Here is an 11,629-nt window from a genome sequence, read left to right as displayed (position 1 = left end):
TTCATGAGTTTGTGACTATTCAGTGGAAAAGCTGATATCGTTTTCTATTAGCAGAATAGAAATCCAGGGGAAAGTAAAAAGGAGCAATGAGGAATATCATTATTCTTAAACTGAACCTTTAATGGCAATAAGAAAAAAGAAAAACAAAGTAAACAAAAAGTCAGCTGTGAACATAAAGAGAGAGCAAGCGACCACAAAAGGAACAAAAGTAGTTAGCAAGCTATGTGTGAATTTGAGGTACCAGCTTTGCTAGACAATTTCTGAGCAAACTGGTATCCATCCAAAGTTGTTTTACAATGTTTAGTGCCCCAATCATCATTCATTCTACAGCCTGTCACTATAGAGGCTTGTATGCTGCAACATACGGGGCTCACTGTTTTTGTTCTGAGGGGATTTTTTCTCATTTTATTTCTCCATCAAATAGGTTGTCTATCAATAACGTTTGGTTACAACATTTTATTTTTTCTTTTCCTCATCTTTTTTGCCATCTTGTTTCGTTCCACTCTGAGAGGCCAAAGAGCCCATGGCATTGCGGATGGCCTCATTGTTGGGGTCCACACCAGGAAGATTCTCCAGTACACTTTGGAGGAATTCTGGATCCTGCATTACATCATAGTCATCCTCTTCCTGTTGGCAATAGAAAGATATTTAGTGAGTAAGGACAAGATTTCAAATTAGAGTGGAAATTAATTTTGTTAATTTGACCAAGAAGAAACATTGGTTAGGTGCTTTTACCTTTGCTGATTCAGCCGTGTCCATTGGAGCTCCTGTGTCCATTGATTCTCCAAATTCTGTAAAAAAAAAAATGTGGACAGACACATTCACAGACAGCATGTCCCATCAGAAATTCCACTTCACAAGCATAACAGTCAACATGAATATTAAACCGGCAGGTAAGATTAAAGTCGAAAGTAAACTTTGCAGGGGGTAGATCATCTGGGCTCTCTGCCCAGGATTGTGAGGGGAACAGATGTCAACAAAACTGTAAACTAACCTCCACCAGCCAAGGACATCTGCATGGCATAGGCAATCTGCTCCTCCTCAGTCATGCTGCTGAAGTCTGGTAGTGATGCCACACCCGTCTCCGGCTGGGACACAGACATCTTCAGCAGAGCTTCCTCCGATTCTGAGAAAAACACAAATATATGAATGAGCCACTCAAATAACTCAAAGCAAGTCACAAAATGGAGACTCTAGCAGCACAAAGACACTCCTGACATCAGAATTGAAAGTTGTTATAAATGACTACATAAGAGCCAAAAAAAAAACAAAAAAAAAACAGGCCTGACCTGTCATAGTGAAAAGCAATCACTGGCTACAAGGTGTCTGCAAAGGTTCAATTACACGGGCAGCTAAAATATGAACACTACAAAAGCTTAAAGGGACATTCAGGCCTAAAGGAAGCATTCACTATGTTATTTTTCATCTTATGCCATATTCTGTAGCACTGCAATGTATCCCTCAGCCTCATCAGTTTTAAAAATTTTATATCGTTTGATGAATAAAAAAAAAAAAAACAAGAAACGTTCTCACTTCAGTATCCAGCAAGCATTACTCAAACATGCCATACAACTATAAAGAAACCCCCTCAGTTCCTCAACCAATCCTGAGTGTTAGACCAGCCAATGATCTTTCAGATATAAAATACACCCAAGCTAGTATTACGTACTTTTATCAGGGTTGTCGATCAATATTATATCCTCTATAATCAATATCGTTATTAATAACACAATTCAATTAAATGGCTTGAGGGCAGAAAATCTGGATGTGACGGAGTAAAAAAGAAAAGTGTTTAGATAGTCAAGTAGGTATACTGTTAACTTTATCTTTTAGCTTGTTGTCCTCATCATCTGATGAGTCATTTCTGTTGTTTGAGTAATCAATTCTCTCCATTGTAGAGATGATTTGAAGACGTGCAAGATATTCCTGGCAAATACATAGACATGATGTATTTGGCTTTAAAACATCTCGGCACAAAACATCAGTTGTAGTTTTTCCACAAGTTCCTTCCATCTTTACAATATGTCATCAGAAGGGGGTTTCCTAATCTTTAACTTGAAAAATCTTACTCTCGAGACTTCTGTGGCACTGCTGTAGGATGAGAGTAAGCATGTTTTCAGCAGGTGGTGATGATGGTTACATTTTTCATTTTGGCCAGATTGTCCCTTTTATTTAAATGCAACAGGAAATTAAATTTTTTAAAAAAGCTAATTTTTCCTTTGGATCCTTACCATCAGCAGTAGGGGTGGGAATGCCTGCCTCCGCTGCTGACTGGGCAGCTGCCCTGCGAGCCTCCTCCTCCTGCCGCTGTCTCTGCTCCTCCATAGATACACGGAGAGCCTGGGGAGAGAAGGAAAATAAAACAAAGGTTTTTATGCAAGATTAATTTAAACTGTTTAAACATAGACTATTTGATATTTATAGACACATTTTATTACCAGAGGTGTGACTGCTATGGTTGTGTTTGATTTCATCCCAGTGCTTCAATTTTGTCACTAGTCAGAACTCAACTATATTCTGACAAACTGTTAAAGCTTGTTTTGTTCAAACTCAAACACTGCTTTGAACACTATTTCGTTGTTTAAGAAAGGCTACCTTTAAGTGAGGGACACAAAAACAGGCTCCAGATCCTCAACAGTTATTGGGAATCTAGATGCCCGCTCATGTCATCTTACCAGAGCGAGCTCGGGGTCAGCGCTGGGGTCCACTCCAAACTCAAAGTCGCTGGCGCCCAGACCCATCATGGTTCCACCCTCACCCGCCAGGATTGGGGAGGAGAGCAGAGCGTCCGCTAGACTGGGGCCAGGGGGCACAGTGACCAGATGAGAGCCTGTGCCCTCCTTTCCGTTTAGAGTGTTCACAAATGCAGTCAACTTCTCAGTGTTCACCTCCTAAGGAATGAGGACAAGTGAGAACAACGAGGCTGAAGCACAATCAGAAAAAAAAGAGAGCGCAAAAATGCAAAATCCAAACAAAGCTAAGTGATTAAAAAATCCTAGAAAAAAAAACCCAGCTTACTCTATTAAATAAATGAATAAATAAAAATTCATCAGTTATCCTTAAAGAAGCGTACCAGACAACACACAAGTCATAAGTATTTTAATATTAACACTTAACTAATAGGGCATGGATATCATTAAAAATGTTTCAGTATCAATACCAATTCTGACACTGACTGCTGAACCTATTTACGTTTAAAAGTGTGTGGCTTAAACCAGAAAGGAGTATGTGGTGCTGGAAGTGAGTATTTTTATTAACAGCAACAGAATATAGACTAATCAAGAAAGACCTGACTTAAAGAACATGAATATGACATTTTAGACAGCCAGTTATCAGTCTGTTGGCTCACAGATGCCAAGACTGACTGCTTATTGCTGTTGTCAGAAGAAAACCTCATATCTCCATTTTTATAATTTTTCAGTTTTTGACATATTTTGAAAATGCCTGTTGCTCTTCACATTATATGTAAATTTCATTATGTGTAAATTAAATTGGTTCCATTGACTTACATTAAAAGTAAAGTAGGTTTTTTCCTTTTCCTGTAAAGTTACCATTTTGGAGATACAAGGTTTTCTTCTGACAACAGTGTTATGTATATTTGGTACTGAATAACAATTTTTTGATGCTTTGTAGTACTGAAGTAATTCGGTGGGTACCATAAATGTATTAAATTTCGATAATCAGCCCTATTCACCAGATATTGTTGATACATTTTATCAAATTTAATCCTGTAACCTTGAGAGATGCAAACTGCATGACCGCAAAAGCTTTAGCATTTCTTATAAAAAGAACCCTGAGTAAAGGTGCATTAAATTACAATTTATATTATTTTTGTTTTGCTGCATTCTGAGCCTTATCGTATATAGTTTTAATGTTTTGTTCTTGTTTATGACCTGTAACCTGTTGCTTATGGAAAAAATACGTAAAATACAGCATACTGTTGGAATAGGACTTGCCATCATCACAGAACGTTGTTGGCTGTTTAATGCAAGTTTGAGCCCATCATTATTGAGCAAACTCATTCTGCTGCATAAAGAAACCACTTTAATGAATAGGCGAGGCATTATAATCTTTATAACCTAATAAAAGTGCTTTCTTGTGCTGATGACTGTAAACACTGCTCGACTTCAGAATTAGTTACACTAATTCCACACATATAATCAATGCAACAAAAAACAGGTCACCTCTTCTCCAAAATTAATGACATCCACATTGACCTTCTCTTTCTTCAACCGTTTTGCCAGTTTCACCAGCTGTGAAAGGGATATATCGGAAATTAGAAAAGCAAGGTAACTGCTCACATGCAGAGGCACTGAACAGTCCAATCAACACATTTATACACACACACACTTATATATATATATATATATATATATATATATATATATATATATATATTGTCGTCGGAACAAAACCTTCTATCTCCGAAATGATAATTTTACAGCAGAACGAAAAAACATACTTTACTTTTAATATAAGTCAATGGAACCAGACTTTTTAAAAAGTAATTTTGGGCCATTTCTTTTGGTCCAATTTACACACAATGTAAAGGGCAACATTTTCAAATTATGTCAAACACTGAAAAACAACAAAAATAGATATACGAGGTTTTGTCCCGACAGCAGCGGTGTGTGTGTGTGTGTAATATATATATATTAGTTGTTCCCAACCTTGGACCTGGAGAACCCCCTGCCCTGAACATGTCTGTGTTTTCCTGCCAGAACTCAGGAAAATCAGGTGTGTTGGGAGCAGGGAAAAAAACTAAAATGTGCAGTGCATGGAGTCCTCCAAGTCGAGAACAACTGGCATAATACACACACTTACATCCTTCTCATTGTCCTCTACTGGGCTGCCCACAAAAGCAATGATCCTCATCTTGTGGTTCTTGCCCTGTCTGTGCTTCAGTGCCAGCTGTAAAGACCCATACATACAGAGAAAAGCCATGAGCAGGTCATTATGAGCGTAAGTCATGCAGCATAAATGAAATTAATGTAGTTCAGTGTAGGTCTGGGATGCCCAATCCTGGTCCTGAAAATCTACCACCCTGCAGCTCCAAGCCTAATCTAACACACCTGATCCAGGTAATCAAGGCTTACAGGGGTATCTGACTATATAAGCCAGGTGTGCTGGATCTAAACTCTCCAGGGTGGCAGATCTCCAGAACCAGGATTGAGCGTCCCTGACGTAGGTCATACTCACATGGGCTATTCTAATGCCAGTACAAAAGCTGATCTTTCCACGGGGTTGAACGGCATGCAGTTTGGAGAGGATGCGCCCCGTGTCCGGTGTAAGAGTAGTCAGGACCTCACAGTTACTGTGCGCACAAATACATCCACATAATAGACCATTAAAAACAAATCAACAAACAAGCGCTACTGCAGCATGGCTAATGTTAATAATGCCCTCACTTGGCCATTGTGATGAGTCCCACATTATTCTCCGGATTGCTGCGGGTCTTGGAGTGACAAACGATATTGACGGCATCTTGCTGTGCCTGTAATCGGGTGGGCAGAAAATCACCATTCCTCATGTACTCACTGTTGTCCACACTGCAAAACAAGAATAACATAGATGAGAACAGTGAAAGTATGTATTAAACCTTTTAGGCCATGAATGTTTATTTTACACTTCATTCGCACTTCAAAGCAATACATTTGGTTCTGCCTTGGGAAACGCAAACTGCATGGCCATGAGAGTCTAAGAGCTTCGGTGTTTCTCATTAATAGAATCCTGACTAGTGGCATTCCAGCCTAGAACTACGATTCATGTTATTTGTCATGTTATGCAGAGTCCTGTAGCGCATCCTTGTATCCCTCAGCTTCATCGGTTTGAAAGAATTCACGATTTGATATCGTTTTCATGTTTCATCACTGTTTTCTCACTACAACACCCAGCAAATATTATGTAAATGTGCCATATGGAATCAATCACTGCAGTGTCAACCAATCCTGATGGGCCATCAAAAATGGGCTCATGTAGGTCCAAATCTGCCCTGCATCAAGTGTATCTGTGTTAACATTTTTGTTTTAAAATTGGAGAATCATCAAAAATGAAACAGAAAAGGGAAAAATGTGCCCCATATCAGGACACTGCCTGTACACAGATTTAATAGACAAGTGTAACCGCGTTTGTGACTGGAATGTGTTCAGCTCTAGCTGTCCTGATCCCGAGGTAGTCGAGCACGCATTCAGATTGCATGTGTGTGTGTGTAAAGATGATTTGGCCAGTGTGGCTACATTTGTGGTGTAACATGAGTGTCAGAATATGCATTCAGATGTAGACCTACGAATGCAAAAGCCGAAAAGCTGTTTGCCACCTGTGGAGCTGCCTGCCATTTTAACTTTTCCTTTAGATTGTGCTTCAGTTACTAGGCTCTGCCAGAGCAGCCTGATTAAAATTTTAAATATTGCACAGGGAAATGAGCTCAATCAATATCTGAATGCAGAAGCAACATATGAAAAAGGCAAGTGTACACATGCTGTGTTCTGACTGGATGATGATCGGATGCTAATGTCAACCCTGCTGAACAAAAGATCATTAGAACGATGATTTTTGGATGATTTTTTTGATGATTTTGTTTTCTAATGGGAAGTGGTTTAAGAGTTACTATTACAGACCACTAGTTTCTTGTAGGACAGCTTTAGATCCTATTAGAGTCCTTTATGAAGTGATATCAACCCATCAGGAAAACACTAAACACCATTAGTGAGACCAGGAACCAATAGAAAATTGTAAAGATAATAAAAAATAAATAAATAAATAAATAAAAATAATAAAAAAAAAACATCAACCCAAAGCAGCCCCCCCCCCAAATGCTCCTCCCACCTTCAAGATACATTATCATAAGGGGGTTTTCCTGGTCTTTAAACTGGAAAATCTGACTCTACAGAATACTGAGGCACCACTGCAGGATGCGAACAGACACGTTTACAACCACTGTAGTAACTGTCAAATGTTTCGTTTTGTCTGTAGTATCACTTTAATAATTAAAAGTGAAAGTGCAATCTGGCCCTAATTCTACACAGTATGTCCAGTGGTTTGTGGACACTACTTGTATTCCTGTATCAGTTCTTGGCTCAAACACAAACACTGAATTTGTGAGATTTACATCAACGAGGCTTCCTACTCACCAGCTTCTTGTCCGAATTTTCCCGTTCCACCTTAAATGGTGCAGGCGCCTGGGTTTAACTGCTGCACCATTTAAGGTGGAACGGGAAAATTCGGACAAGAAGCTCATTGACAAAAGCAGGTTTGTGCCACGTTAGCTGAATCATGTTAGCTCCGATCGCAGTTAGCTTACTGAGAACTAGCTAGTTTCTCGAATATCTAACTATTTGCACTAAACATGAAAGAGCAAATGACACTTTCAGTGACCTTAACGAGCCACACAGACGCTTTGTGTGAATAACGCGTTAACTTTACCACACTGCGAGCTAACTTAGCTAACCTAGTTAACATCTTTGCTAAACGGCACGACACGTATTAACGATAAGGTTACGTTACTATTTCCATATTTTTTCAGTAAGACTTTGAACTTGAACTGCCGACAGTTTGTCAGAAAACGAAGTTAAGATGCTCGTCCTCGTTAGCCTGTCGGCAATCGGTGCCGTTAGGCTACAAATCCAGCGTCAGGGCTGCTAGCTAACGTTAGTTAGCCACTACAAAACCGTTACAGACACACACAGCAGGTAGAAACCAGGCATGTTTTATCATTCACATCGACCACTTTCGTCGTTGCTACGTTCCTTTGTTTCTACCACTGTCAGAAGTCTGTTTTTCAGTCAGTTGTGTAGGTTGTCAGACAGCTAGCAGTCCGGATGGGTAATAATGACTCAGGAGAATCAGACTAACCGGCCCTGCATTGTTCCGCTGCCTACACTTCCACGCATAACCACCCGTACATTAATACACCGAATCAAAACCTGGTTCATTAACAATAACCTTTAAACGTAAGATAGACATGCAAAGAGTAAAACTGAACCAACGCGTTTGTTTATTTCTTACCAGACCATAGTACTTTCAAGCACCATCTTGGAAACTTTCTACTCCTCTACAACGCCGTCGCTGATTGGTCTAACCTGCGGTATTCATAACGGCGCAACGGATTGGCTATTGAAAGCGGCTCTTCGTCTGTCATTGCTAGTGTCGCCACCGCGTGGTACAGACGCTGCATTGCAGCCCTGCTGAAAAAAATCATAGAAACCATTAAATGTTTCTCATGGTTTCAGTTTGCGTACAGTAGTCACAAATGGTATCGGCGTAAACACACCTTAAACTAACAAACAACAACAACATATGTCCTTTTTAACAGAGGGGGCTGCTTGTGTAGGTGCAGCTTTTCATGTCACGCATCTTGAGCTCCTCTTGAAACGCGGAACCTGTTGCAGACGGCAAAATCTCACCTCTGACACCAATGTCCCATTGGTGCAGAAGAACAACCAGGAAAATGCTCCTTTATTTATGTTCAAATGTTCATGATAATAAAATGACGAATAATCAAAAAGAAAAGAAAGTTTTATTCGGGGTCTGTTTTGCCTTAGAACAACCTGCATATTTCCCTCCACCATGGATTAAACAAAACATTTTTAAGCCAAAATCTTCTCTCAAAACTACCATAAAACAAAGTCTCAGTCACCAAGCAATGTATTCTTCAGCATTTCATGTAACAACTTCCTGTAAGGGAGCTTTTAGAGGCATTAAATGCTTTGGACGTCTGGTTGCTATCACCGTCACTGTGAACTAACTCAAGTTTCTCTAGAATTGAGCACTTTGTATCACACCCATCTGAATAACTTTGCTTTCATTGCAATGACTTCATTATGGAGAAATTTTGATAAATTGGTGGAATTCTCTTTTAACATTATTTACAATAATAGTGCTAGGAAAAGGGGGCCAGTTTTATGAAAGCTTTCCTAGGAAAAAACTGACAAAGGATCTTAAGAAACTAAGCAGCTCTCAAATGCAATTCTTATAACAATGTTCTCAAATATTCTCTTAAGAAAGTCTTATTTGTTTTCTTGAGGAAACTTCAATTGTTTTTCAAAAGTAGGCTATCAATACCATGTTACACTTTACAGATTACCAGAAATATTCCATATTTCCATTAACTGGTTATTCAGTTTAACCACATCAGCATCAGAGGACAGCAAAATGAAAATAAAATTGAACCAAATGTATATTCAGTGCTGTGAAAAATGTATTTGCCCCTTCCCAGTTTTTTCTGTTTTTGCATATTTGTCACACTTGAATGTTTCAGATCATCAAACTATTTTAAATATTAGACAAAAGTAACCCATGTAAACACAAAATGTGGTTTTGAATGATTATTTCATTTATTGAAGAAAAAATGCTGTTCAGGCCTACCTTGCCCTTTGTGAAAAGTAATTGCCCCTTTAGCTACTAAAGCAACCAGTTAACCAAATTCAATTCACTATTGGGTTCAGTTACACTAGATACACCCAGACGTGGTTACTGCCAGACCTGTTGAATTTAATCATATACATATTAGACACAGAACCTGTCTGGCAATGTGAAGCAGGCTAGAAGGCCTCAAAAAGCAACACATGATGCCACATTCTAAAGAGATTCAATTACAGATGTGAAACAAGGTCATTGAAATCTACCAGTCTTGGGTTACAAAGCCATTGCTAAAGCTCTGGGACTCTTGCGAACCACAGTGAGAGCCATTATCCACAAATGGAGAAAACTTGGAACAGTGGTGAACCTTCCCAGGAGTGTCTGGCCTACCAAAATTTTACCAAAAGTGCATCAACGACTCATCCAGGAGGTCACAAAAGAACACAGACAAACATTTAAAGAACCACAGTGCTCACTCACCTCAGTTAAGGTCAGTGTACACACTGGGCAAAAATGGCATCCATGGGAGGGCTGCTAACCAAAAAGAACACAAAGGCTCGTCTTGCATTTGCCAAAAATATCTAGATGACCCCCAAGACCTTTGGGATAATTATTCGTGGACTGATTAGTTAAGGTGGTACTTTTTGGAAGACATGGGTCCTGGTACATCTGGCATAAAGCTAACGCTGCATTCCACCATAAGAATGTCATACCAGCAGTCAAACATGGTGGTGGTGGTGTGGTGGTCTGGGGCTGCTTTGCTTCTTTAGGACCTGGACAACTTGTCGTAATTGATGGAACCATGAATTCTGCTCTCGATGAGAAAATCCTGAAGGAGAATGTCCGCCCATCAGTTCTTTACCTAAAGCTTAAGCACACTTGGATTATGCAGCAGCACAATGATGTAAAGCACACAAGCAAGTTCCTCTCTGAATGGCTCAAAAGAACCAAAATTAGGGTTTTGTAGTGGCCGAGTCAAAGCCCTGACTTGAATTCCATTGATGTAAGACCTTAAACAGACAGTTCATGCTCGAAAACTCTCCAACGTAGCCAAATTAAAACAAGTCTGCAAAGAAGAGTGGGCCATAATTCCTCCACAGAGATAAAAAAGACTTATTGCAAGTTATCACAAATGTTTGACTGCAGTTGTTACTGCCAAGGGTGGCAATTACTTCACATGGGTAATATAGGTATGAATGTTTTAGGAAAAATATAATAATTTATCTCAACATTTTAAAATTAAATATGTAGCTAAGACAAAAGCCACATTTAAGATTTTTTTTCTTACACTCTTTTGTGAATCTGGCCTTGGGGTCGCAATTTTTACAACACAGATACATCATTTAATTTACTATCCAAAACAACCAGTGACTATGCACGTGTCTTCTGAATGGTAAATCAATATAAGAAAAAAGGTTTTCTTTGGGCACTTTTTTTCCTATACAATGCCCTGCATATCACTGTTGTCAGAAGAAAACCTCCAAAATGGTAACTTTACAGGAGAAGGAAAAAACATACTTTAATGTAAGTCAATGGAACCAGAATATTTTCAAGTCATTTTGGGCCATTTCTTTTGGTCCATTCATCATGAAATCTACATACAATATATAGGATGACAGACACTTTCAAATGATGTCAAAAACTGAAAAACAAAAACAAAAATGGAGATACAAGGTTTTCTTCTGACAGCGATATAAATGTATGAAATAATATATAAAACTGTTTTAGACTAAAACCTTTCAAACCATCTTAAAACTATTATTATAAACAATGTGTCAGGCATCAGGCAGCATAGTCATAACTATTTTGTGTGATAGATTTCCGTGATGTAGCTTTCAGAGGCATTAAACACTTCAGATGTCTGGTTCCCATCACCACCGTGAACAAATCTGTTTCTCTCCGACTTTCTGTAAAGCTGCTTTGTGATGACACCTGTTGTAAAAAGCACTATATAAATAAATCTTCACTTAATTTGTTGATTGCTCTAGAATGGCACATTTCATATTCAATATTTATTTCCTAACGATTTGAATATGAAGTTTTAAGAAAAAAAAAACCACAAAAAGTTAAATTCCCTTTTAACAATAGATGAGAATTTCAAAGCATGTCAAGTCTGGCGGAGAACAGTAACTGTTTTTTCCATAATTTGTATAAACACTCAAATTCATACTGAAATGCTGCACTTCAACCATTTTTGTGATTGTTTCATCTTCAATTTAATGTGCTAGACTAAAAAAATACAGTCACTGTCCAAAACCTTACAGTATAGAGT

At 38.7% G+C, this 11,629-nt stretch overlaps 1 protein-coding gene across 1 annotated transcript; it reads right to left on the bottom strand.

Annotated features, from left to right (window-relative positions):
* Positions 1-98: 98 nt before the first annotated feature.
* Positions 99-8,094, bottom strand: psmd4a (proteasome 26S subunit, non-ATPase 4a). The gene is made up of 10 exons (XM_036567321.1): positions 8,005-8,094; positions 5,409-5,549; positions 5,200-5,314; positions 4,825-4,911; positions 4,185-4,253; positions 2,676-2,891; positions 2,232-2,340; positions 995-1,126; positions 736-791; positions 99-627 (listed from the first exon to the last, which is right to left on the bottom strand). Exons 1-10 carry the CDS (start codon positions 8,028-8,030, stop codon positions 457-459), a joined length of 1,122 nt encoding a protein of 373 aa, XP_036423214.1. The 5' UTR covers positions 8,031-8,094; the 3' UTR covers positions 99-456.
* Positions 8,095-11,629: the final 3,535 nt, after the last annotated feature.

The sequence above is a fragment of the Colossoma macropomum genome, unplaced genomic scaffold (assembly GCF_904425465.1).
Source record: "Colossoma macropomum unplaced genomic scaffold, Colossoma_macropomum, whole genome shotgun sequence".
Taxonomy (NCBI): Eukaryota; Metazoa; Chordata; class Actinopteri; order Characiformes; family Serrasalmidae; genus Colossoma; species Colossoma macropomum.
This window is presented reverse-complemented; position numbering and strand designations above follow the sequence as displayed.